At 42.0% G+C, this 26,996-nt stretch overlaps 3 protein-coding genes across 11 annotated transcripts in view; 2 read left to right on the top strand and 1 right to left on the bottom strand.

Moving 5' to 3' along the window:
* Positions 1-5,794, top strand: part of LYSMD3 (LysM domain containing 3) — a 17,270-nt gene extending 11,476 nt beyond the window's left edge. The window contains exon 3 of the mRNA XM_035563177.2: positions 3,550-5,794. Within this exon, the coding sequence (XP_035419070.1) occupies positions 3,550-3,705 (156 nt within the window). The 3' untranslated portion in view covers positions 3,706-5,794. The remainder of the gene's footprint in view (positions 1-3,549) is intronic.
* The window catches only part of POLR3G (RNA polymerase III subunit G), a 19,322-nt gene extending 5,425 nt beyond the window's left edge, over positions 1-13,897 (bottom strand). For 2 of the 3 annotated variants that reach the window (XM_035563181.2, XM_035563185.2), the window contains exons 1-6: positions 13,754-13,897; positions 12,801-12,859; positions 10,461-10,589; positions 8,241-8,370; positions 2,580-2,642; positions 1,812-1,862 (exon numbers count right to left, since the gene is read on the bottom strand). In XM_035563181.2, the coding sequence (XP_035419074.1) occupies positions 1,812-1,862; positions 2,580-2,642; positions 8,241-8,370; positions 10,461-10,580 (364 nt within the window). In that variant the 5' untranslated portion in view covers positions 10,581-10,589; positions 12,801-12,859; positions 13,754-13,897. Of the gene's footprint in view, positions 1-1,077; positions 1,313-1,811; positions 1,863-2,579; positions 2,643-8,240; positions 8,371-10,460; positions 10,590-12,800; positions 12,860-13,753 lie in introns of those variants that run through there. The other variant, XM_035563186.2, reaches the window with a different exon arrangement.
* Positions 13,692-26,996, top strand: MBLAC2 (metallo-beta-lactamase domain containing 2). 7 transcript variants are annotated; one of them, XR_004781197.2, is made up of 6 exons: positions 13,692-14,158; positions 17,337-17,494; positions 20,448-20,509; positions 22,865-22,983; positions 24,580-24,626; positions 26,763-26,996. XR_004781197.2 is itself a non-coding variant. In XM_050716251.1 (4 exons), the coding sequence occupies exons 1-3, from the start codon at positions 13,723-13,725 to the stop codon at positions 20,460-20,462; spliced, it is 609 nt and encodes a 202-aa protein (XP_050572208.1). In that variant the 5' UTR covers positions 13,692-13,722; the 3' UTR covers positions 20,463-20,509; positions 22,865-25,421. The 7 variants fall into 7 exon arrangements, 3 of the variants coding, with proteins under 3 accessions (XP_050572208.1, XP_035419073.1, XP_035419072.1); XR_007709262.1 differs by having other exon boundaries at positions 17,337-20,509; positions 26,763-26,978; XR_007709264.1 differs by lacking the exon at positions 24,580-24,626 and having other exon boundaries at positions 17,337-20,509; positions 22,865-22,958; positions 26,763-26,978.

Raw genomic sequence — 26,996 nt, 5'->3', positions numbered from 1 at the left:
TATGCATATAGCTGGCCTACAGGAGCTGAGGCCAGTCAACTTACTTTTGTTTTTTATTGTTGTTTTGATTTTGAGTTTTTTTTTTTTGGAGACATTGGTGATACCTAGGATCGCATGGTCCACAGCCCAGGCTAAGTGTGGATGAGATGTGGAATTCTACCTAAAGTTATGTCAGTAAAAGTCATGTGGTCAGGTGTTAGGTTAAAACACTCAGGGAAACCAGGAGGTAGGGCCAGCCCTGTACGTGTAACTGTGCAGTGATCCAAAAACCACTCCTACAGTCTATGAGGTAGGAAACTTGTTTGCATATCAGTGCAGATAAAATTCACTGCACTCCCTCACCTTTGTTCCACTCGATTATAAAGTGTCACCTAACATGTCTGTCCTCAAAATAACCACAGATGCATACCAGACAGGCAAATGTGTCACTCATCAGCTACATACAAACCTCAACACAAAAGTATTACAACTTTTGTATGGTCTCCATATATATCATCAATATCCCCCCCCCCCAAAAAAAAAAAAAAAAAAAAAAAAAAAAAACTAAAATCATATGATTTTTGCTTTTAGAAAAAAAAAAAGCAGATTTTTTATCCAATCAAATTTGGATGGTCAGCTGGTCTTTGTCATTAAAATTTTGTAAGAAAATGTACTTTTTAAGAGCAAATAGAGAAACAGGCACAAAAGACTGCTGAAAGAAACCACATTAATCAGTAATTCTCTGTGATAATCAGAACATTAGTGTATCAAAGAAACAGTAGGTTGGCATTTATAATTTTATGGAATCTCAGGGAGATACTTGTTGCCTGCAGGCTTACAAAAGCCAATGTAATTTCTTCTTTTTTAAGAAAGAAAATGGGTACGTGCTGTTTTCTTCTTGAGAGATTTTGCAAATAAGTAGTTAATTTGTGGTTGAATCTTGCAGTCTACCTTTAATACCATGCTTCTCAGTGACGCTCTTAAAAGGAACAAAGCATCCAGCTGAGCCAGTCTCCATGACTACTGCACATTCCCTTTTCTTTTTCTATTTTATCCTTGAACTGAAAAATGACACATTAAGGACTTGGACAAAGAGAACAAGAAAGTAAACAATTATATTTAACAGACAGCTAGAAACAGGGGGCCAAGCGTTGTTTCACATCAACAGAGCAACAGGCTTCTACAGAGAACTTAAAATAATAGTCATGCACAGGAGGAAACACTTTTAAGAAGTTTTTTTGTTTGTTTGCTTTTGTTTTTTTTCCTTTAAGAACAACCAATACCAGCTCCAACTTCTGTTGAAGGATCTGGTTCACAATTCTGCAGAAGAAAGCTGAAAATAAACAAAAAAAGTAAAACCAGGGAAAATAGAAAGTAACCTATATTAAATCACATATGAAACGCCTAAAAAAATGCAAAATTCAACCAAATCATAAACAATATAACTGAGAAACTGAAAACACGAAGAAAATATGAACAGCTGGCTATTCATTGAATAGAAGAAGGGGGAGCGATCACAAAATTCCAAAACAAAAAACTTTTTTATATTTTTAATCTTCCAATATTACGTATTGGCAGCTAGCAAGTTAATACAGTACATCAACATCAAAGGAAGATAGATCTTTTCCTCTAAGTTAAAACATCCTACAGAAATAAAGCAAAAAACATAAAAGCCAGGCAGACTAGTAAATTATTTAGAAAATAACTGCCAAAAGCCCTGTTTATTAGGCCTAGTTAACATTTCTACCATTTTTTTCCCCTAACCAGCTCCAGCATGTTTTCTTACACTCAACTAGTGTGTATTAAATGCTCTTTAAAAATATATAATCTACCTTTTTTCATTTTTTTTCTTGGCTTCATCTCTCTTGGGAGTCTTCTCCAATCTGCAGAGAAAATAGCTTTAATACGTGTGAATAATGATTTACTGCAGTAATCCCCCCGCCTCCCACCGACCCTGGGAAGGCTGGGGCCCCTGCTATTTTGTTTACATGTATGCCTAATTGTTTTAGCACCCAACAACTTTACTGAATTTTAGCTGTACTTTAAGTTGAGGAAGTACAGTGAGGACCAGCATTTCACCCAGTTAATGGAAACTGGTATCTGCTCAGATGAGACAAAGTTCAGCCCTTCCAGTGGCCCAGATGGCCTCCAATTTATGCACTATGATTAAGCTTGCAGTATTGACCTATACTGGTACCTTTGTGGAAGTTTAATGTCATAAAACCCATTTAACAGTGACAAAGAAACTGTGGGTTTTTTTTGTTTGTTTGTTTTTAGTAACATTTATGTTTGTTCCCAGTTCAAAACTGATATCTGCATGGGGAGTAAGGAAGAGGGAAAGCTAGACAGAGGTCAAGCTTGCATTCTTGCTGTTGTTTTGAAAGAGTAAAAAATAAAATCAGATTTGTATTTTTTTTGGACAAAACACTTCCCCTTGATCTGAAAACATGACAAGCGCATAACCCTCAAGAGGGAATACATGCCTTGGTAAGGATTTGCATACTTTATATTGCTTTTAAAATAATGAATCAAACATTTAAGAAGATCGGATGATTGCACACGTTAGTAGAGAATTAGCCTTTGGTAATCTCGGATATTACCTGGGGTCCACGCTGCATGCTCCTTTTCCCTACTCAGGTACTTTTTACTGTACCTTTCAATTGCTGTAGAGAAAGATACAAAAAGTTATTGAATTCATTAAAAAGGCAATCCAGACACTCTCTTTGGTATTTTCCTGTGACTAAACATACAGTATATCCTCCTTTTCCCACACAGAGCACTTTCTCATGCTGTTGTTGAACACCTAAAAACAGTTTCATGTCACTACTTTGAACAGTTGTCATGGCACTTCCCAGGACTAATCATATGCCAAGTACTTGAAAAATCTGGATTTTATACCCACCTCCCTCCCCAACAACAGGAAAAGAATATTGGTTTTCATTTCTTGAATATCTTCTTTCAGTCAAGAGAAAGCTGCTCCTGTCCATCAAGCTGATATACAGGCTGGAAGGGCAGACAGTGAGGCAGATCAGAACCTGGCTGAACAGCCAGAACCAGAGGGTGATGATCAGGTGCAAAGTCTGGCTGGAGGTCCCCAGGGTCAAAAGTGGTTTCAGTCCTGATAGTATCGTCATTATGATCTGGATGATGGGTAGTGTGCATCCTCAGCGAGTTTGCTGATGACAAAGAACTGGAAGGAGTGGCAGAAACACCAGAGAGTGGTGATGCCATCCAGGGGTACTTGGTCTACAGCTCCCTCACAAGGGGAGCGGAGGGGCAGGCTCTGAGCTCTGCTCTCTGGGGATAGCGGCAGGACCCGAGGGAATGGCATGGAGCTGGGGCAGGGGAGGGTCAGGCTGGGTGTTAGGGAAAGGTTCTGCACCCAGAGGTGATCAGGCACTGGGACAGGCTGCCCAGGGATGTGGTCATGGAACTGAGCCTGCTGGAGTTCAAGAAGCTTTTGGACAACGCTCTCAGGTTTAATTTTTGTGTGGAGCCAGAAGTTGGACTCCCTCATCCCTGTGGATCCCTTCCAACTCGGGATATTCTATTTTGTTCTGTACTGGACAGGCTGGAGAAATGTTCTGTCAAGAAAAATCTGAAAATGGAGAAGTGCAGAGTCCTGCCCCTGTGGAGGAACAAGCCCAGGCACAGGGACAAGTTGGAAAGCAGCTCTGCAGAAAAGGACCTGGGGTCCTGCTGGACAACAAATTGAACGTGAGTTAGCAAAGTGCCCTTGCTGCCAAGAAGTCTAACGGCATCCTGGGCTGCATGAGGTAAAGTATTGCCATCAGGTAAAGAGGTGATCCTTCCCATCTTCTCAGCACTGGTGAGGCTGCACCTGAAGTGCTGAGTTCAGTTTTGGGCTCCCCAGCACATGAGAAATGCAGACATACTGGAGAGAGTACAATGGAAGGCCAGCAAGATGATGAAGGGACTGGAGCACCTCTCCTAGGAGGAGATACTGAGAGCTGGGACTGGTTAGCCTGAAGAAGAGAAGGCTCACGGGACGTCTTACCAATGCCTATAAATTTCTGAGGGAGGGTGCAAAGAGGACGGAGGCAGGCTCGTGTCAGTGGTGCCCAGTGCCAGGACAGGAGTCAGTGGGCACAAACTGGAGCAAGGAGGTTCCCCCTGAGCACCAGGCAGCACTTTTGTGCTGTGTGGGTGTCTGAGCACTGGCACAGGCTGCCCAGAGGCTGTGGGGTCTCCTCCTGGGGGATCTTCCACAGCTGCCTGGACACAGGCCTGGGCACCCTGCTCTGGGTGGCCCTGCTGGAGCAGGGGTGGGACCAGATGAGCTCCTGAGGGCCCTGCCAGCCTCAACCATTCCGTCCTTCCATGACTGGGGGAAAAAATAAAAAGATAAAATTTTATATTTCTATGCTTGAAGTGTATAAAAGGATAACATGCAGATATACTCAGGTAAACATGGCTGAAACATTAGATGAATGCTAACCCTTCCGCTTCCTTTCAACAGTTTCACAGTCAATTGGTGTCACCAATCGGTGACATTTATCACCACTGTCCCCAAAGCATCCAGAACTCCCAGCTCTCAGAAGGCTGTGTCTCTGACTGACCATGACCAAGTTGCAGGACTTTTGCAATGGCAAACCTCTGCAGTATAACAAGGAAATGTTTCTGAAACAGCAGCAACATTTTAGTCCATTTTTCCTCTTTCCAGGCACAAGAACTAAACTGAGAAACGCACTGTAAATAATACAATAGTTATACAGTATAGGTACATGCATTTATACTGCAAAAAAAGTCTTCTACAATCTTTCATGACAAAAGCAGTACCAAAACTTAAGTATTTTTTAATCAGTCCCATTTTTTCTTATCACTTTACCATGCCCAACGGCAAAATCCACTTAACAAAAAATTATTGATTCTGATGTCAGTAATAACTCATTACTTAAACAGGGATAATTTTTGTGGATGTTGCACAAAAAAAAAATCAAAGTAAGGACTGTGACCTGTACAGTCAAAGACTTCTAACATACTCACCAGGGAAAACAGTCAGAAAATGAAGATGGCAGAAATGAAACTCAATTTTAAACTTGGTTGTGGCAAGGGCAAACAGAAGACCTACCTAAAACTGTGCAACAAAAATACCGTGTTTAGAATGGCACTGTCTCAAGGGGCATTTAATTTATGTGGCCTTTACAGATGCTGTAGGAAACTATCAGCAACAGAAGGGAAAGAAACTAGTAGTTTTATTTCAGCTTGACGACCTTTAGTGAAGAATTAATTGCTGATGCCATCAGTAAGAAAATACATCTGACTGACTCTTGCTACTCACAGTTAATGAATTAATTCCAAACCACTGCCAAGGTGACAGTCACCCAGCTGCAGCAGATATACCTGCAGGAAAAATATGAATGATTCATAGCTTAGGAAGTGAAGAAAATTGAGAACTTAAGGAATATGCCTACTACTTGCTCAAAATAAGTGTTGAAATGAATGATGAAAATCTCTTCTGTACAGTATACTACTGCATCAGAATTGCCAGGTAGTATTAGATATGTACCTGAATAACGAACAAAAGATAGATAGCTATGTCCTAACTAATTAAAATGTTTCCCTTCTCACACTTCAAATGACATTTGGCTCACAGATGTGCTGACTGTTTAAAACAATCCTTTTGCTCTTGTAGCAAAGCCAGTCTAAGAAATTCCTGCCCACAGTCCCCCTACTGCCTTTCTCTTACTCCTACCAGATGTTTTGATGAAATAGAAGAAAAAAAGGGCTGTAAAAAAAAGAAAACCAAAAGAAAAGAAAACCAAAAAGATCAGTTAAAAATAATGAGATGAAAGCAAGCTGTTTAAGCTGCAGACAACCATTGCACCATACTAAAACCCTGAAACTGAAGTGTTTTTCTGCAACTAAAAGTTCAGTAGAACTCAAAGCAATTTATCAACTTATCCCCAGGGAGACACTGAGAGTAGCTGAAGACTTGACTCCATCAAGTAGCTGCATACCTGTTTTTTTTTTACTGAAAATGTCATTTTTTGTGGAAAAACAGTCATGAAAGATGACTGGGCACAGTCATCAACACGTAAGGCACAGCCAGCAATACTGAGAGACCACCACACCTCAGAAAGAAAGATGCAGAAGCAAAGATGATTTTGAGGTAAGAACCACCATGTGAAGCACAGTTGGAAAAGAGAGCTAATGTTCTCATGAAGTAGCTGCTTCCTTGGAAATTACTCAGACAGGCTTTCAGGCATGGCAGTTTCCTTTTTTGTGCCTCAAACAGAAATAGCAAATTTCAAGCCTGACAAAGATCAAGGACACAGGAAGCTTCTGCGAGATAAGAACCTCAAAATAGTGAAATTTGTTTACTTAAGAGATGAAGGAGTAATTTTGAATTCTTGTACAATCATAAATGGATCTAGAGATGAAGATCAGATCTCTTGTTCTCCTTGCCTCATAACCAAGCGTTTACCTGGCAACACCACTGCACTGTGCTACAGCTGCCTTCTGTGTCCTGGTGATTGCCCTACTCCAGCTGTGGGTCAGAAGAAATAATCTGCTTTTTGAGAGCCACTTGTTGAGAGTTCAAGAGGGACTGGGATCCAGGAGCTCATGCCTGCCACAGAAATAGGTAGCAAGTATCAGATGATCAGCGGTATCTGCTGTGAGAAGCCAGGGCTCCTGAAACTACTTCAGTCTCCGTAGGAATTCAGGGGCAGCAGAAATTCCCAGGAGTTTCTGAAGGAATACTGAAACACCACAGAGACTGGCTGAACATCTGTGTTCAAATTAAAAAAAAGGGGGGAGAAGGCTGTATGCTCATACCAGAGTGTGCTGCTCCGGTTCAAACAGTGATTTAGTACAAGAACAATTGGACAATCAATAAGGTGCATTAATCACAGTACTGTACTGAAAGCCTAGCAAAAGATAAAAGTTGCACACAGTCTCAAAAACAGCTGGAATTCACCAGTACACCATGAATTAAATGTACTCACATTTCAGAGAGGATGAGACTGTGTAATTGTATATCTTTATCGTGAATATCCAGAGTCAGAAAATTCTTTGATGGGTTCAGGATGGATATTAAAGCTCATGTTTCAGAGTTCAGGTGAGTTCTCATTATTCAGAATCAGCACACAATAGCAACATGAAAGATTATCTGGTGTTTGGCTATACTGGATTTCTTAAACATTTTTATAAAGCTTGCTAGAGGCAGCCTACTGCACTGACTAGACCTTGGGTCTGACACAAACAGCATTTCTCGATACGCTCTACTTCCTACCTTCCTGTAATAGTGCTTATCATTTATAGCACTCAGAAAAAGCACCAGCACCTACAGGAGGATGGCAGAAACAGGCAAAAATCACAAGTGAAAAGAAGCACTCCTCCCAGTAATAACCTCCTGTGACTCTTCTGTGTTTAAAATACTGCCACAGTGAGGTAAACAGACATTGAGCTGCTCCTTCCCTGCTCCCCTTTCCTTCCTTCCCACTAGCTCAGTTTTCTGACCAAGAAGCTTGGATTTTAAGAGTATAACGAAGTATGATTGCATGTCCAGTATCGCAGAGCATTTCTTTTTAACCAAGCAATAACAAGGCTGTTAATGTTTAATTACATATACGAAAAAGCCATTCTCAAGTCACATACAGTAAGAGCAAGCTTTTAGCTTCAAATCCAGCTCTAGTGATGCAAACCTTGGTAAATCACTTATTCTCATCTCAATCTTTGTATTTCAGGTGACTTGTCAGTAATACTTACCAATCTTCCCTGAATGGACTCAGGGGAAAAAAAATCATGTTCTAGAACAGCACATTTTATAATATCCAGCTATTAAATAAAATACTTATTTTAAGTATGTCTTTACATAACTAAAATGGCAGATGAATTTCAACTCTAACATTTACTATAGATTTGTCTGCTCCACTGCAAAATTTTAGGGTATTTTAAACATACAGAAATGCCTATTTCATTAACATATAACTGGAAAGATTGCAAATACTTGGTCATAATGTTTCTTACATCATATCAAACAGAATAGATGTTTAATACCTCACTTTTTTTTTTTTTTCACACAGCAGTTGCTTTCCAGTTACAGCACTTGCATGAGTGATCTGCAACTTCTGTAAGTGTAAAAGCAGCAAAAATCCCTATTGTCTTACTCTGGCTAATTATTGTTCCTCATTATCAGCACTAGATACATCTTCAACACATGCATTTCACTACATTATCCTCCAGAGAATAAATACTGAAGACATAAGTAAAAAATGAAAAGCACATAAACAAACCTTCACGTTCTTCTTCTACTGCCAAAAAATATGGCATTTTTTTCATAGTTCCTCTAAAATCTTGTTTTAAGGCCAACATGTAATCTTCGTCTTCTCCTGTTTTCAGAGGCACTGGCTTATTGTCTGTACTCTGTACAAATTATGTTTATTATTTATAATGTCTTAATATCCATCAAACATGCAGGAACACTAAAAAAAGCTACAATAAACACATCTAGTCCTGAAAGAGCACAACTCTGCATTATACGCCTTTGCAAGTATACTTTAATGCATTCTGACATGCATAATTATACAAATAAATGTATACCTTTTATGACTTCACTGTATCTTTCTGTAAAAATGTATCAAGCAATAAAGGAAAAATACATTAAACTTGTGAAATAGCCATTCACATCCATGTTAAGCCCACAGGGTTCTTAAATCCCAAGAGTGCTTTTTCTTGCCAATCTAAATTAATCAGAAAATGTGGCTTCAGTCAGTGTAGCCCACGTCTTAACCTCTTCTAAAACAGTATTGCACCTACATTAAGTATGATTACTCTGAATAACATTGACACAGTTTGACTAATGTCATGTCACAACCAGGTAGCACACATCTCATTTCTTTCACTTGAGTTTAAATGAATTGTTAAGTTTTTCTTGGTGTTTTGTTTGCTTGCTTTTGAACTATGACTCCTGAAACTGGAAATATGAATAAGCAAAAAGAGTTTTTTAAATATACAGCAAACTAGGGCCAAAGATGGAATTAGTATGTAGTAAATGGATATTTTTGTATGTAGTAACTGGATATTTTTGTGTGTAGTAACTGGAATTGGTATGTAGTAGCTGCATATCACCTGACACATGGTGCACAGTCAGTATCTGAGCGGTAGGTTGCAATGCACAAAGCACTGTCACAAGTCCCAGAGCTAGATCATGAAAGGAGTTTACTATTTACAGCTGTATTTGCTAGATGGCCAACATTTTAAATCTCCAATGATGCTGATGATATGCTGATGCACCTTAACTGGGTTTTAATTGCATTTACAGGAAATCCATAAGAACACAAAAAGCTCCTGTAATAAATGTGTAAGAGCAACAATTTACTGCTTAAAATAATTTCAGCATCAGTCAGTCAACAGCTGTGATATCATGCTTTTAGTCACTGCCCAATCATTAAATATAATTCATGAAATTTTTAACAGTTCTAATTATGCCACAATTTTTCAATGGCAGAGTGGAAGAAAAGTGTTTAAATTCTCCGTGGCATACATTAGTTATACTGGGGCTAGCAATTCTACTACAAGGCAAATCCACTGCTGACTGCAGAAGCTACAGTTGATACAGAATGCAGTTTCTTAGTGCTGTCAAGCAGACATTTACAATAGGAACAATGTAGATGGCTTACTATGAATGAAATCATAAAATTTGAATTGTAAGGGAAATAGTGTACTATGAGGATATGTAATGTGGTTCAGTAAATCAAAACCATAGGCAAAATAACTATTCAGGGGAATCTCAGAGTAGCACCAAACTTACAAGTTCCGTAACTTGTGGGACTGAGAAAAATTTCATGCACCTTGATCAAATCCTGACATAAATGGGAAATTCTGTCATATGGAACTGCAACACTGCAAGACTCCTTTTCAGCCTCAGAATTGCCCAAGTTTGCCTGCGTAGCAAAACTCAGCCTAGTAAGAAAATTATTTACTCTTTCTTCCCCTTTAATTTTCAGATACATCCTAAACACAACCCAAATGTCCAATCTCAACTTCCTTAATTATATAGAACATCTCTCGGTTGTTTTCAAGTTATTTTCACATTCTGGCTACAGAGGCACCCAACACTCATCCTGAATCTTTCTGTGTTCGCATCAACAGTAAACTTATAAATCCAGATCCGTTCACAGCTTCCAAGGCTAGCATAACTTTATTTCAAACAAATTCAGACCTTCAGTGTTTCCATTACTGTAATGTCCAGAAAACCAAATCAAGCTGAGGACCTTAATGAATGAACATCTTGCAAGCAATCCAGTTAACTATGGGACACCACAGTTAGCAAAGGGACAGGAAGCAGTAACGATAAAAACAATAACGGCAACAAATGAAAGTACATTTAAGTACTTCAAAACTGACCCAAAATGCTTCGGGTTGTTCTTATACTTCATTCTATTATCACTATGGAAGTGAATACACTTTACCCAAACAGTAAGAGCGTGTTCTAAGGTAGCTGCTGTACTTACAGGAAATGGTGGGGGAGGCTTACACACAACGTCGGGAAGAGATGCACCTTTAGAAAAGCCAATGGCCTCAATGTTGAAGGTAAACGCAGCACGTCCTCTTCCTCTACCTGACCCAGCCATCTGGAGTTACTGAAAAGATTACAAGATTACAGGTTTTTAAAGATTTATTTTTGTTATGTGTATGAAATGTATTACCTATAAAACTGCTGTGTGAAAACCCAATGTATACCAAACACTGCAGTAATTTTAAAACGACTCTCAAAGATCATTCTAAATAGGCAGAGACTTTAATGTCCAACTTAGGTTCTTCTGCATACTATAAATTTGGTACATGCTTCAAACCAACTCCTCTCCCTCATTTCTGCTAGCCACCTCTGCATGCCTGAAATCACCTAATTACCTCCTAAACTATGAATTTCATACTTTCCTCTTCTAAAGCTTGGATCCACTGAGTTGAGTTCAATCAGGGCTGACAAAGCAGAAGAAACATGAAACAAGATAGGCAAAAAAAAAAAAAAAAAAAAAAGATCATGGATCATCAACTTACTATGAAGGCATTTTGCATTTCCTGAATGTGTCTCAAAAAATAGTTTGTGTTTGTCTCTCATGCCATCTTCGTCCCTTTGTTTTTTTGTACTTCCTTTATCTTTGTAACTAGCTTTGGGTTCAGAAAAAGAGCCAAAAGCAAAGAGGTTTAAGGTAAAAGCATCAAAGGATTTCTCTCAGCTCCACTTCAGCATATTTGCAAGCTAACTGTTGATAAAAGGAGGCTGCTTTAAACTATTTCACAAAGTATATTAAAGAAATAGCCTGCAGGTACAGTAATTTGCTGCAAGACTGTAAAAAAAAAAAAAAAAAGCCTACATTTACAGCCACATCTCACTCCATCGCAGAACTGTATGACCCATGGTCTGGCAGGTACAGCAAACTCTGAGAAACATTTTTCTGGCCCAGAAATCCCATGTGCTGCTTACCATAAACTGCACTGCTAACCTATGGCTTACCAACCTGCTGGGTATGATCAAGCTTGTTCCTGCCATCCTGCTCTACTTGTAACAACCCAAATAGTTCCAAGGCATCCTACTGCAGGCGTCAGGGTGAGACAAGAAGTCCAAATGGGAAACAAGAAACAGATGCCAACTAGTCAACAAGGAACCCAGGAGAGAATGATGATTAGGAACAAAGAAATGCCTACTTAAGATTTTTTACAATTCCTGCAAAAGCAAGAAATGGCCTTTCTATGAAATGTCGGTGAAAAACAGGTATGTTCTCGCGTATTATTTTCAACAGGAATAAGCTCTGCTTGGATAAAACAAAATCACTTTATACATTTCCAGGTCAGTCAGCAACACAGAAAACTATCTAAAAATAATCATAAAGTCCTAAATAAATCATTTTAAGAAAGACAACAAAGAAAAATCTAAGCCTGAGCATTTAATTAACTGAAAATACAAAAATAAAATAAATTAGCAAAGTCATTTGAAAACAAGATGAAAAAGAAGATGTAAGCCTGACAGAACTGAAGACAGGTAAAAGATACAGCAAAGTCCCAAACATGAGCAATTATCTAGGTGTGAGAAAAGGGAACCAATGACTGAAGAAAACGAAACAAGAGTTGAGGGAGATGTCCAGGTATCAAGGAAAGGCACATTTTTTGGATTCAATATATTGGTCACTTTTTTAAGTTCAGCTTTAAAACTAATTCTGCGATTTTCCTGAAATAGTGAATAAGTCTTATGAGAAGTATCCAGCTTTAAAGCTAACCCTGTTCCAAGTGAGAAGTTTTGCTGAAACTTACAATTTTTTGAATGTTTAAGACGTTTCTGTCTACTGACATCATAAGGCGATCAAGAAGGAGAAATCACATGGGAAACCATGTGTTTTACAACTAACCCACTAAGCCTGACAAAGTTACCAAGACAGCTTTATACCTCAAGAGCCATGACCGATGTCTGACAAGCACCTGGGTGCATCTTCTTATCTAGGGACAGTTTCCATCCCATTGCACCAGAAGGATGTGAGGGCCACCTAAAGCACAGTTTAAGTGTGCAACGTTCCACATATTGGCCACAGGAGCTGCCCGTGGTGTTGTGTTATGTCACCCAGGCAGCCAGAGGCCTGCAGAGGCCTCGTGCCTGCTGCAGTGGCCAAGCACCTGCATGAGTCCCTGTTAACTTGTCCTCTGAGCAAAACTCCCCATCCTGCTGACTTTCAGAGAAGGGTAAAACCAGTGGAGGATGCAAAAAATAAAAAAAAACAGGGGTGGAGGGGTGGGGGGGAGCAGGTAAAGGAAAAAGGGCTGAAGTTTAAATGCTGGGATTTTGTTTGGCTTTGCTTTACCTTATGTCCCTGAAGGTATCAGTGTGGGTGCAAACACTTGTCACAACAGCCTTGGTCCCCTGCAAGGTGAAAATATACCCGTTTGGTTCCCCTTTACCTTGTGCCCAGTCACACCCATCCCCTCACGCTGCCGGGCACCCACCCTATCCCCATCCCCTCGCACCCCCAGTCTGTCCCCTCATCCTCCACATCCCCTGACGCCCCCTGGTCCCCTCACACATCCCCAGTCCCCTCACACCCCCTGTCCCTTCATCCCCCGCCCCCCCGGTTCCCTCACACCCCTTGTCCCCTCACAGCCCCCTGTCCCCTCATCCCCCCCCGGTCCCCTCACACCCCCTTACCCTTCATCCCTCCAGTCCCCTCATGCCCCCCATCCCCATCCCCTCACCCATCTGTCCCCTCACGCTCCCTGGTCCCCTCGTGTCCCCCATCCCCTCACACTCCCGTCCCCACACTTATCCCCATCCCTGTCCCCTCATCCCCCCGGTCCCCTCACACCCGTGGTCCTTGTCCCCTCACATTCCTCCATCCCCTCAAAATCCCTGTCCCCGTTCCCTCATCCTCCCTGTCCACTGAAGCCCCCTGGTACCCTCACAATCCCTCAGACCTCTCACACCCCTGTCCCTTCATCCCCCGCGGTCCCCTCACGTCCCCTGGTCCCCTCACACCCCCGGTCCCTTCACACACACCCCTCGGTCCCCTCACGCCCCCCGTCTCCTCACTGCACCCCTCACCCTCTCCATCCCTGTCCCCTCATCCCCACCGGTCCCCTCACACACTCCCAGCCCCCTCACACCCCGTGCCCCCTCTCACCCCCCCTCCCTCCGCCGCGCTCCTCCCGCCGCTGCCGCAGTGGGGCGGTCCCGCCCCCCCCCCCCCAGCCCCGGCTCCGCCCGGCTCCCGGCGCCCGGCGCCCGGCGCCATGTCGGCGCTGGAGTGGTTTGCGCACAAACCCCTGGGCGGCGGCATCTTCTGGATCCAGGAGCGCTTCTACGAGTCGGGCAACCGGGCCAACATCTGGCTGGTGCGGGGCTCGCAGCGCGACGTGGTGATCGACGCCGGGCTGGGGCTGCGCAGCCTGCCCGACTACCTGCGCGCCGCCGGGCTGCTGGAGGGCGCCGGCCCGCGGCCGCTGCTGGCCGTGGCCACCCACGTCCACTTCGACCACTCGGGCGGGCTGCGGCACTTCGAGGAGGTGGCGGTGCACAGCGCCGAGGCGGCCGCGCTGCTCCGCGGCGACAACTACGAGGCCGTCACCTGGCTGTCGGACCGCGAGGTGGCGCGGCCGCCGCGGCCCGGCTGGCGGGCGAGGCAGTTCCGCGTCCCCCCCGTGCGGCCCAGCCGGCTGCTGCAGGACGGTGAGGGACGGGAAGGGGGGGGGCAAGGGGACACGGGGACACGGGACGGGGGACACGGGTGGCTGGGGGCGGCGGGGACGTGTGGGGTTGTCGCCCCCCTGCCGCGGCGGCTCTTGGCGGGCGCTGTGGTGAGGCGCCGCCTGAGGGGATGCCCGCGTTGATTCCAGCCCCGGGCTGCCCAGGGACGGCTTTTTTCCCTCCCTGGCGTCCTTAACCTGGCTTTTGTGCCTTTTTTATTTTTATTTTTTTCGGAGTCCCCTTTCTCCTGCCTTCTCTATGCGTCAAACTATGGATTTACAGGTTTGTAGAGACTCCACAGCCCACTCTGGGGGGTCCACCATCCAACTGCAGTCCTCAACATGGCACACACCTTAACCTGACTTTTGTGCCTTTTTTATTATTATTTTTTGGCATCCCACTTTTTCTGCCTTCTTTCCACATCAAACTCTGGATTTCCAGGTTCATACAGCCTCCACAACCCACTTTGTGGAGTCCACAGCCCACCCCACAGTCCTCACCACAACACAAAAAAATCAACGCACAGCAGGTAAAATCCCTGTTTCCACCTGTTCTGAAAGCATTTTCAGGAACATGCATAGAAATGCCCCCTGCTCGCCTGATTTGTTTGCCTGAAGGTGGAGGATTTTTGCCTTGGAATAAGAACTGCTCAGCGGCACTGGGGGGAGCAAGGAGCCAGCATTTAAAGGCTGACTAATTGAGACTGATGGACCCTCAGGCTTCTTCTAGCAGTGTGCCAGCCGCCGTGCCAGTCAGTTCTGGCATCTGGTATGGTAACCCTTATTGCTTATAAACAGTCAAGGCATAACAGTGAGTAAAAATTAATTAGTGAAATATGCACAGCAGAGCACGTGAGTTGTGTTTTGCAGAAGAATTTACATGAATGTAACATTTCCAGAAAAAACTTTTTACAGGTATATAAAAAAACAGACATTTCTGCTCATTTTTTCAGTTCGATTTAATCGTTAACAATGACTAGGTTATTTCAGCAACAGGTAGCCTAACTGCAGAATATCACGGGGCAGGAGTTAAAGGGTAGCAGTGCAATAGACAGATTACACCTGCAGATGATTTAGGTAGTAGCTGTCCTAGCCCATCACCCTGCAAAGGTGCTGGAGAAGGCTTAACTGAAGACTTCAAAGAAGATTTGATGAGCAGTTTGGCAACAGTCAGCAGGAGTTTAGGCTGTTTATTCTCCAAAAGGGAGGAATTATTAAAATCATAAAAGGTCAAACGTACTCACTGTCAAAGTAACATGAAAGTTTCTAGCGCAGCTTTCATTGAGACAAACTGTGTGGAAGTGGCATGTCATGTCAATGCATGTCTAATTGCTGTGGGGCAAGTATATCCAGTAATACTCAAAAGTAGCTTGCAGAGTTACGTTCTGTTAGAATCCAGAGCCATGGCTTTTACTCGTACAGTGCCCACTTCATTTATTGGCATCAGTTTTTGCATTACTGTAATCTTACGGGATCTTTCAAGCACCATTCCTTTCAGCTATTTTAGCTAAAATGGCATCTACTTGTATTCTGCCTTACTACGTACTGTCTTCCTAGTTACTTGTATTATATATATATATATATATATATACACATGCATATGTACATATATATATCTGTATGCTTCTTTCAATTCTGGATGTCATATTCTGTTTCCTTGTACTTTTCTTCTCACAGCTGGAGCAATCTGAAACCCATTGCACCACTTTGTTCCCATAACTTCACCATCTCCGCTGCTGTTTCAATCACCAGAACAGGCATTTTCTATATAATCTTCTCTAAAGGCAGGCCTCCTAGTTCTATCAAGGCTTCTGAGCATTTCCTTTAAAAGAGAATTTGACTAAAAATTCTCTCTGATAAGTTTGAGGCTGGCTGCTGCTGCAGATGTGGGGACCCAATTCCCAGATAGGTACAGCATGGTTAAATGACAGCTCTGCAGTGACTTCTAAACACTGTTCTCGTGCTTTGCGAATGGACATGAGTGGATGACATCCCCCATCCCTACCCGTAGCACTTCGAGATGACTGCCCTCCCTGAGTCGCACTCAGCCAAGGCACTGTGCTTTACGTCGTCCCAGAACACGAGGCAATACTTGCCAGCCCAGTCCCAAAGCACTCAGGTCTTCTGATGAGAGGTCTGGCTTTCAAGAGTGAAGTTCCCTTGCTGTCCCTAGGACAACACCCTCAGGCTTGCTGAGTCTTGAGTAAATCTGAGGATACCTGCTGGTTGAGTCAGATGGTTCTGTAACTGTCGTACTTCTAATGTAATAGAAGTTTGGGAGCTTTTTCTTGTTCACTTTGCAACCTGAAATGCGTATTACAGTTCCGAGCATCATCCTCTTATACAGGTCTTCATTTCCTGAAGTTTATGGTACTGGATGTTGTTTTTTGTAACTGTTTTGTGTAGTTATTAAGCACATGCTTTAGAGAAGGTTTCTTATTCCTTCCCTTCACAGCCATAAAATTTATGTATTTATCACCTGTGAATTAATGGATTATGCACATTTACAACTAAGCTGGCATTATAACTTAACAACAGACTTATTGTTAATTATCCGCCAACCCTGGACTGGCTTTCTGCTGAAAACACAAGCTCAGGGGCTAGAGCAATGAAAAGACATTCACATTTAAAATGGAGAATAACGTTCTGTTTTTATGTGTCTGATTCAAGACAGTTAAAAACATATTTGGAGGCCAAACTTGCTCCTCTTTCTGCAATTTATATCCTGTTGTTTTTCCATGCAAAAGTGGCTGCAGTTGAGTTCTAGGTGAATTGAGGATAAACTTTAATAAAATGTGAAATACTTCGGAAATTTTCAAAGGAGACATGGCTTAGATCTGTTCTGTTTGTTTCCTGTTTTATTTTCTCTATCATTTCTTTTTATATTGTTCAGCTCATTAGGGTGAGAATTGGTTCAGTTAATACAGCTCAAGCCTGTGTTATTCATTACTATCACTGGAAAATACCATCTTGTCAAGTGCATTTCTCAAATGCCTCTGGCACTCAGTGAGAAAAAAGGTCCTGCTCCCACTGTTATGGACGTACGCTGTGTGTAAACACACATGGGTAGCTGTAGCACGTGGATAGGCTGTACTTTTTTTGTGGTGTTTAATGTGCATGATAAATGCATGCATTTATCCCTGTAATGCCTGTGTTTTCAGGGGATGTCATCAGCCTTGGAGACCGACAGCTCACCGTCATGCACATGCCTGGCCATTCCAGAGGAAGTATTTGCTTACATGACCGAGAGCATAAGATTTTGTTCAGCGGAGACGTTGTGTACGATGGATCCATGATTGACTGGCTTCCCTACAGCAGAGTAAGTGACTACGTTGCAAGCTGCCAGCGCCTGATGGAACTGGTGGACAGAGGTCTAGTGGAGAAGGTACTGCCTGGGCACTTTAACATATTTGGAGCAGAAAGGTTGTACCGCTTAGCTTCCAACTACATCTCCCAAGCTGGGTTTTGTCACAAAGTATCTACTTGTGCCATGAGATCCATTGCAAGCATAGCACTTTGTGTCACAAATTCCAGAGGCACTTCTTCTTGAATGTGCATTTTGTGTGGTCTGTCCCCTTGTGGAAAACCAAATGACTCGTGAAAATGTTGGTGCAAGCAAAATGCAGTATGCATTAGGGAAGAGCTGGCAAAATGATGTGGATGAGCTGTAAAAGTTCTCGTTTTTGCTGACTCTATTCCTGTTTTTATGGAAAAATGCAAAAGCTAGTAGCTTAGCCAAAGCTGCCATTTTTCTTTCTATTTTTTTCAGGGCATGTTTGCACACATATTGTGATTGAAATATATCGTTTTATTTTTGATATGATTCTAACAGATACATATATGCCAAAATGAGAGGTTTTACATCCATGCCTAAAACTTCTTTGATGTAGCACTAGCATTGTGGCTGCTCACCCAAATCCTGCTCAGGTTTTGGCCTAGGACAGCTCATACTGATGCCTGATTTATGCTGGGAGTAGCACCAAAATGAGAGCAATACCAAGGCAGGATTCAGTGGGCAGAGAGAGATAAGGACTTTGGTGTAGCTGTTATCACCCACAGCTCGCTGTCCCCTGCAGCAGTCATCTCAAGCATCTTTGCAAAGTAACCGCTTGGCAGTTTTTGCAGAATCCACTGATGTATGGAAACAGTATAGACCAAACTTCCAAGCTGGATGATATAGATAACACCAGTTTAACAAAAAAGCTTTTGATGTGGATCCCACAGCAGACAGACTACTAGGGCTTTCATGCTTCCCAGTAGGGTGCAGGGGACACGTGTACCCTGATGGAGGAGGAAGAATAAGCACTGTCACTGCCAGGTAGGGAACTGTTTTGCTTACAGGTGTGCTAGCTAATGAATTAATGAATGCATGTGTTATGCTAGACCATACAACGTGGATTGGGCCCTTGCTTGGTGTGTTGTTTTTCTTCTTTTCTGATGAGCTCATAAAATAAAGTTTGATTTATACACTAGGGTGTTCTCTGAATTTGGGAGATACAAATGGGCTGTTGCAAACGTGAAAGTTTTATTTGTGTTTAAGAGTATTTCTGTGTGACTGGATTGTGACTTGGCTCTTAGCGCTCTGTGGGAGGGACAGGGCGGAGGCAGTAACATCGCTTTGCCGCACTGCAGGTGCTGGATGAAACAGCAGGTATGCTTGCTTCCACACAGGGAATGTATCTTGAACTGTTTACAGTTTGCTTATGAAGTGTTTTGGTGCGTATGGAGAAGTAAAGCACTTGAGTCTGTTCTAAAAAAAAGCTGAATACATTGAGGAATGCCAAGTGACATTGTAACTTGCTTTTGAGCCTGGAATGTGTGATATTGAAAAGTTGTTGAAATGGTTAATGTTCATGTAATTATTATAACAGTCTATGTACTTATCTTCTTTAAAAGGACACTGTCTGATGTTGTTTTAATATATAAACATATACTTTCCTAATAAGATTGCAAATGTTTTTGCCAAATTTTAGTGGAGTTTTACCTTATTTGTTTGGCTTTCATGTTATGTGGAAGCTTTGTTTCTCCCTCTCATACCCGACAGAAAGGGAGCCCAGAGTTTGGGCCTGAAGGCATGGGAGAGTCGAAATTAGTGGCCTTGTTAATAGGTGTAAATTCCAGAGATAAAAACGGCCTTTTTTGGGAAACCAGTTGCAAAATAAAAAGCACGTCTGTCTAAAAGTGATGTAGAGTATCTTATGTAGCCCTCTTCTCCTTTCACAGCTCACTGCACTCCTGTCTTTACTATTTGAGTATATTCTTCACTGAGAGTAGTACTGATAGGCTGCCTCATTCTTGTTAGCAGTGCCTGCTACAAGCTGTAGCAAAATTGTACAGTAGGTAGAACAAGTGTAACCGTGTGGCACCTGCAAGACTTGTTATCACTTTGGATCATAGTCTCTCTTTTGGAGTAATTCAGGTATGCTGACGTATTACATGGGGAGTGTTTAATCAGTGGATAGGTTTGTGTCATATATGAAGCCAAGAGCAGTTTGTTTGGCCAGAGGAAGGAATAGAAAAGGTTAGTTAGTCCGGGAAGCAAAAAAGCCATTCCGTGAAGAGGCACAGAACAAACTTCACCTTGTGGCTTTCTTTTTTTCTCTGCTGACTAACACACTGCTTGTTTTGTAGCAGTCCACACCGTTCTTTATAGTCAAGGGTTCACAGTGGGCAGTCACATTGGTGGGAAAGTCAGAATGGGTGAAGAAATACATAGCGGTGAAGCTCACACCAGTTATCTGGATGAAGCCATGGTGCCTCAGGTTACCCAACAGCAATGGTTTGAATTCCTCCAAATTAGACATCTGCAGCATCATACCAGTAGTAATCTTGCTTTATGATTTTGTGATGAGTGCAGGAGCACTCATGATAAACCTGTGCAATAATTTCGAGAACAGAGACCTGTTTTGTCACAAAGTCTGCCAATATCTAGGAGATTGCTAGAGTTTCAGAAGTGTTAATTAGCAGAGTGAGATCAGTTTGAATTAGCATTTTGTCTTACACAACTGTAGTTTCACCTATTTGTTCTCCCCTTACAAGTCCTGAAGCCAGATTCTACTGTACTCAAACCAGAGCTCCTAGCAGGAGGCTCACAGGTATGCCAATTGAAAAGGCAGATTTCCTCTTTCATTTGTGTTTAAATCTGTGCTTAGTGTTAGCTAAAAGACCCTTAAGTGTCCAGGTCACTGTTAAAATGCCCTATTGAACCATACTTAAGACCATTAAGTATATGTAGATAACAGCAATTACCTGTTCCTTATTTTCCTTTACAGGAATCTGTGGAGTAATATCCTAGATCAGAAGTGAGCTTTATGTGAACGTAGCCCAAAATGGGGTGAGTTAGTAAACTGGTAAACTGCTGCTATAATCCCGTTGAAAGTAGTTTTTGAGGTCTTGAGATTATTTTTGTATTATAATTCACTATTAGGTAAAAGATATGTTTTATATAAAGAACTATCTCTGACTATTTTTGTTAAGTATTACCAAATTTGTCGTTGAGAGAGTTTGACAGTGTCCCTTTAACACTGCTTGGATTAAATATTTAAAACAGACATTGTAAGTTTAAATATTGCAACATTTTGGACATTTGGAACTGTGTTGCTTTCGTTGTAAAAACTAATGTATGTTAATTCAGTTTTCAGTACGCTAGAGAATTTACAAAAAATTCAGCTGGGAATTTGTGCTCTGTAATTTGTCAAAACTTGTGGTGTTAAACAACAGTTTACACAGACAAAAAAACATAAATAATGATAATAAAAGTGTTACAGTTCTATGTGGTCTAGTAATTTCTGTTATTTTAAAGAGAAATACTTACTCATTCTAAATAGAGTGTAAAATCCTTAAAAAATGCTAGTGGTTTTCTGTGCAAGAGGATGCATTAGAAACATTTGCATATCATCGACTGCTGCTGCATATACAAAGCCATGAGTAGGTACTTCTCAAAAAAAACCCACCACAAAACAGGCTTTAACACATACCAGAATTAGGTTTTCTATGGAATTGGCACACAGAAAATGTAGATATGATGGAAGTATATGCTGAGGGATGAATTTGAGTTTGGGATGATTTTGTTTATTATTTCCATGCAAGACAGCAGCTAATGAGAGCTGTTACGTGTATGTGAAACAAAAAATGTTCATGTAGCTTTTGCTTAACACACAACTTGAAATAATGCCTCTGTACTTCCTGTTTAGTTCTTAATAAAAGAAAGACTCTAATCTATTTTGAATAGTCTCTGAAGCCTCTGAAGGACTGAGTAGTGCTGACTACAGTGATGTGTGAACGTGCAGCTGGTGTGTTTGTAAACACCTCCCAGGGTATGATAGCTGCCTGCCTAGTAATAAAGAGGTATACCTAATTTAGGACCAGAATTTGCACATGACTTCATTTGGTACCATTGGCAAATCTTGCTTTCAAAATGAGTACACCTTGTTAAATTTTGAATTTTATGGTGATGCTAATGACAAAATTTGAAGGCAAATATAGGTAGAAATAAAATGATTTTATTAGGAAAATGAATAAATCATGAGTAATTAGTAGGAATACAATGCAATTATATAAAAATAATTTAAAAATATCACAATGTTGGTTCTATCTAAAGGATAAGAAAATTTGCATGTGTTCCCAGAAGAGACACACATGAGCGCACTTGCTCCACATGTCCTATACGCATATACATGACTGCCTGTGCAGATTGGCCTGGATGGAAACAGTTGGGTGCCCCCAGAAAATCTTGAGAAATGGATTTTGGCAAGAAGACAGTAAAGATTGCAGTGATGAGGCACAGGGCATGGCCAAGCACGGGTACTGACCAGGAGTCTGTTTACATGCAACGAGCCTCCTTTATCCCCCATCCCTCTATTTTCCCTTGCTTGTTCCTCTCTGAATTACCTCTTTTTGCCTGCTGACCTGCTCTAATGTCCAGGTTTGAAACAGGAACATTCAGAACCTAACGTGTCAGCAGAATTCATTGCTGTCACTACTTGCTCCTCAGTAAATGGGTTTGCAAGTGTGATACTGTAAAAGTCGGTCATAGAAACTCTCTAAGACTCAGTTTGGAGTTTTAGAAAACAGGCATCATTTAATTGCGGTGCTGGACGCATGATTGCTCCACCTACTGTGTGTGCTGGATTGTCCAGGCTACAGGGGTTATATACAATCGAAAGATTCATTGGATTTAAAAATATATATATACACTATTTCCCATAACTTGTTGAAGTATGTGCTTTTGTTTCTACTGATGGTCTTTCAGATTCTTGATGTTTGTGGATAGGTCGGTACTCAACTTAGACATGCATACTAGGCTGAGTCATTTTCACGTCCAAGGACATGAATACCTTGAGTTGCTCACCTAATCTTTTCAGACACATCCTCCAGGCTTGGAACATCATTTACCCTTGCAAAGTTTCTAAGCATCCTTTTATCTAACTAACCATAGTCATAAAACATTTCAGATTTGTCTCTATTCTATCAGGGAGAGAAGCGTATGTCCTTCTCACTTCGTATCAAGTGAATCGAAGGAAGTTTGCTACATGTACTGGACTTTTTGAGAACTACCATTTTGACATCGGATTTGATATGATAAATTGTACTAGCTACAAGAATTAACATTTTCGTTGGCATTCAGGAGATAAGGAGACAGGTTTGTTTTGCAGATGAGAAATCAAATGCTTATTGCACTTCTTTGCAGACAAGTAGGAAGAAAGAAGACTGCAGAAGACCAGCCTGAGGTCACCTACTACCAGCTTCAAGCAAAGAAGCAGAATGTTTGCATTAAGTGTGAGGTTTGCAGGTCTGCCTGCCCCCACTGTATCCAGTTCTCCGTGGCTTGTTCTCTTTATGGTCCCTCAACTGCTCCAAGTTTCTGGCCTGTTACCAACTTTCTCCTCTGTCCCACATTATCTGCTGCTACACCTCCCCAGACTTATGCCTATGCCTCCTGAAGAGTTTCCCCACCTTTTCCCCCTTTACCTCACCTGGAGAAGCAGCTTCTTTTCCTTCCTAATGTTTGTAGTGGGCCACCCATGGAGTCTGAAGCACAAGCTAAGAAACCTGGCAGGCAAAGGGAAGCCCTGTGACTCACCAACCAGTCCTAAAGTTCATTCCACAACACATTATTGCTTACTGATCCTCCTAGATTTTTCACATGCAGTCCAAGTTACACTTTTCTACAACTTAAACTGTTTTTCTTGGGTGCAGGGTCAGTATAACATCTTTTTACATAACAGAAAACTGTTAGCAGCATTGGTAGATAGGGGAAGAGAAACTGACATCAAGCATTTGACACTGCCCCCATGATATCCTTGTCTCCAAATTGGAGAGACATGGATAAGATGGACCACTCAGTGGGTAAATATTTTGCTGGATGGTCACACTCAAAGAGTTGTGGTCAACAGCTCAATGTCCTGGTGGAGATCAGTGACCAGCGATGTTCCTCAGGGGTCAGTGTTGGGACCAGTAATGTTTGACACCTTTGTTGGTGACATGGATGGTGACATTGAGCAAACCCTCAGCAAGTTTGCTGATAACAAGGTCACAAGGATGATCAAGGGACTGAAGCACCTCTCCTATGGAGCCAGGCTGAGGGAGTTGGGGTTATTCAGCCTGGAGAAGAGAAGGCCCTGGGGAGACCTCACAGCGGCCTGCCAGTGCCTAAAGGGGGCTGCAGGAAAGTTGGGGAGGGACTCTGTGTCAGGGGGTGTAGGGATAGGGCAAGGGGGTATGGCTTTAAAGTAAAAGGGGAGATTTAGGTTAGATGTTAGGAGGAAATCCTTCACTCAGAGGGTGGTGAGGCCCAGGCCCAGGCTGCCCAGAGGAGCTGTGGCTGCCCCATCCCTGGCGGTGCCCAAGGCCAGGCTGGATGGGGCTGGGGGCAGCCTGGGCTGGTGGGAGGTGTCCCTGCCCATGGCAGGGGGTGGTACTGGGTGGGTCTTAAGGCCCTTTCCAACCCAAACCATTCAATGATTCTGAACCAGTAGTCTCTAAAAAGCTTAACAAATGTGACATATGGAAAAATTTAATACCTTTGTGTTTTGTTTTGTTTTCTCAACATCTTTCCACTTTGTTTATTCTTGTCTTTTAACTATGCTCTGTAGAGCTGTACTCCACCAGCACCAAGCAGAATAGACCAGGTTCAACCTTGCATTCCACAGCTCCACCGTCCCTTGTTCATATCTTTATTTCTGGTCCACTGTAATCTCCGTGTTCTTCTCTATAGTAGTGTTTTCTACCCAATTATTTTGCATCTTATATTTCTGCAATTAAGTTTTCTCCTATGAAAGAAAGTGCTTTCTTTCAACTTGCATTCATCCTTTTAGTATTACCGATTCCAGACCACTTCATAAATTAATTAACATCATTTTGAATTCTGATCCTGTCTTCCTTTACGCTTGTAACTCCTCTCAGTCTCTGTGCGGAGGATATACACGGCTGTCCTTCCTACAGCTTAGCAGGTAAGGAAATGAGCTACAGAGTTTAAGGAGGCTGCTTTAGTCACAAAGAGGATCATTGCCTAAATAAGAATTGCCTTCAAGCTGCCACATAGGTTACTTCACCCTATATTCTGCTCATGTAGAAGGGATTTCTCTACAGCAAAGGCTTGTTAGGTTTTAAATTTAACATTATTTGAAGCTAAATATTACATACAAGTTTTGTTGGTAAAAACAAGTAATACTGACACTGCCCGTACTGTGGTGCAGCACAGGGTTATCCAGGCTAGTCAGATAGCAGCCTGGTCCTGTGACATGCATAATTAGCCCAGACAACTGCGTAGGATGATGCTAAATCTGTTTACCACTATAGCTTACACATTAGCTTACATATAGCTTACACATTAACACCCTCTTGCTTTGTGTAGTGTACTCATACCTCAAAGTTAGCTAGCACTTCTGCAGAGCATGCACAGGCAGAATATCCCATCTTTTTTCCTCTCTGACATATATTCTGACATACAGAGCATACAGAGTTACTAGCTACCTACAGGCCTATAAGGTGTGTAAGGTGTTGTAGCTGCTGCTGGGCTGGGTGCAGGGGCTTTGCACAGTGGCACAATTGCGGCCAGGAGCTGCCTCCAGTGCAGTGGCAAAGCTGCTGTGCTCGATCCTGAGGGAAATGATTGCTGAGAAGGTTAACAAACAGAAAGATGCCACTGGGGACTGTATCTCTGTACAATAAATAAATAAATAAATAAATAACCCCCTTAAATTAACCATGAAAATAAAATAATAAAAAAGTATACTTCATTCCAGAATTCAAGTAGAAGCCAATAGTGCTTTAAGTTTATTATTATCTTTTTGCTATGCTATCCCAAGCCATTTCCAGCTTGTTCTATCATTGGTACATAGTTCCTCCAACCAGTCAGCTTTTACTGGATGGGATAATCTAACCAATCTAATAACTGACTTTGCCTGTATGTGTCCCCATGTATGTACAACACAGTCTTGGGAAGGTAGGAGGCATTCTACAGCAATTACAATCGGAAAACACTGGTGGGGGAAAAAAAGAACCCTGACACGGGGAGGACTCTGTAAAGGGCCTTGGCCAGTGCTTCCGTCACTTTATCATAGCTAGCAAGTAAGGGACTGCTCAGCCAATTGACCCAGATGTGTACAGGAATACATTTCCATCAAACTGGCTAGAACACATGCTATGCTCTTCATATGAGTTTCTATTTTTGCACTGATTTTGTGCCTTTGATTTGTCGTAAGAATGATGTGGACAAGCAACACCTGACATTGAATGCAGTCTGCCAAAGCAAAACTATGGCTTTAAAAGTTTCTAGATTAATTTTACTGACAATGCAGCCTGTTTTACATCAGACAGTTATGTTATTTAATCTGATTTTGAACAGGTGGGACAAGATTTGTAAAATTCAGTTTGGGACAATGGAACAGCTGCATGGTTTCAATACTAAAAAAAATTAGGAATAGAGAAGGAAACATTCACTCAAAATGAATATATGGCTGGCAGACAGATCCACAAATGGCTTTCATATAGCAGTAGATGAGTTTGTGAATTAATTAAAAGCTGAAGATAGATCTAACAGTAGAGCCTTCAAGGGTATCCCAAATATAAGCAATTACTTTCCTTCCTAAAGTGGCAATACGCAGGTGTGAGGCCCCTGTTCGTGATATTCTCATTAATACCATTTACTCATAAGTAGTAACGTTAGAAGGGGTATTGCCAGCTTGGAAAATGTAAGGGTTCACAAGTCTCACTTTCTATACCCCAAATCAAATATTTACTTTTAGCTATTATAATTCTAGCCTGTCTTTTTGGTTTTGAACTCCTGGCATCCCCACTTCATGTGCAACATGAACACAGCAGCTGGCTTTGCTGTATTTATAAACAGTGCAAGTTTAGTTTTCAGGGTTGTAAATGGTAAGACACTCTCCCTTCCTACACTTGCAAATGGGACTAGCTTACAATCATCAAATTTATAAGCAAGAGCACATGGCGATGTGCTTATTCCTGTGGGTTTTATAGTACCACCTCCTCCATGCTCTGAGAGTGTGTTTTCTCCACTTACTGCTTCCCTTTTCTCTCTGGACACGTGTCTATGTTCTATAATGTGCAAAAATTGTTTGCAGGTACGCTTGTTTACTACGGAGCACCAACTGCTTCCACATGATGATCCCTGACTGCGGAGTTGCCAGCATGGAGGTCTGTGACCTATATTCAGGATCTGTGTTCAGCTCCCTGCTCCAAACGGTGGGGAGAACCACATCTGAAGGCAAACAGGTAATTGTTCAGAGGAATGCATCTAATCGGAGATCTACCCAAATGACAAGGACTGAAATTATAATTCTCTAATAAAAAGTCTT

Source organism: Cygnus atratus, chromosome Z (assembly GCF_013377495.2).
Source record: "Cygnus atratus isolate AKBS03 ecotype Queensland, Australia chromosome Z, CAtr_DNAZoo_HiC_assembly, whole genome shotgun sequence".
In the NCBI taxonomy this organism is placed as follows: domain Eukaryota; kingdom Metazoa; phylum Chordata; class Aves; order Anseriformes; family Anatidae; genus Cygnus; species Cygnus atratus.
This window is presented reverse-complemented; position numbering and strand designations above follow the sequence as displayed.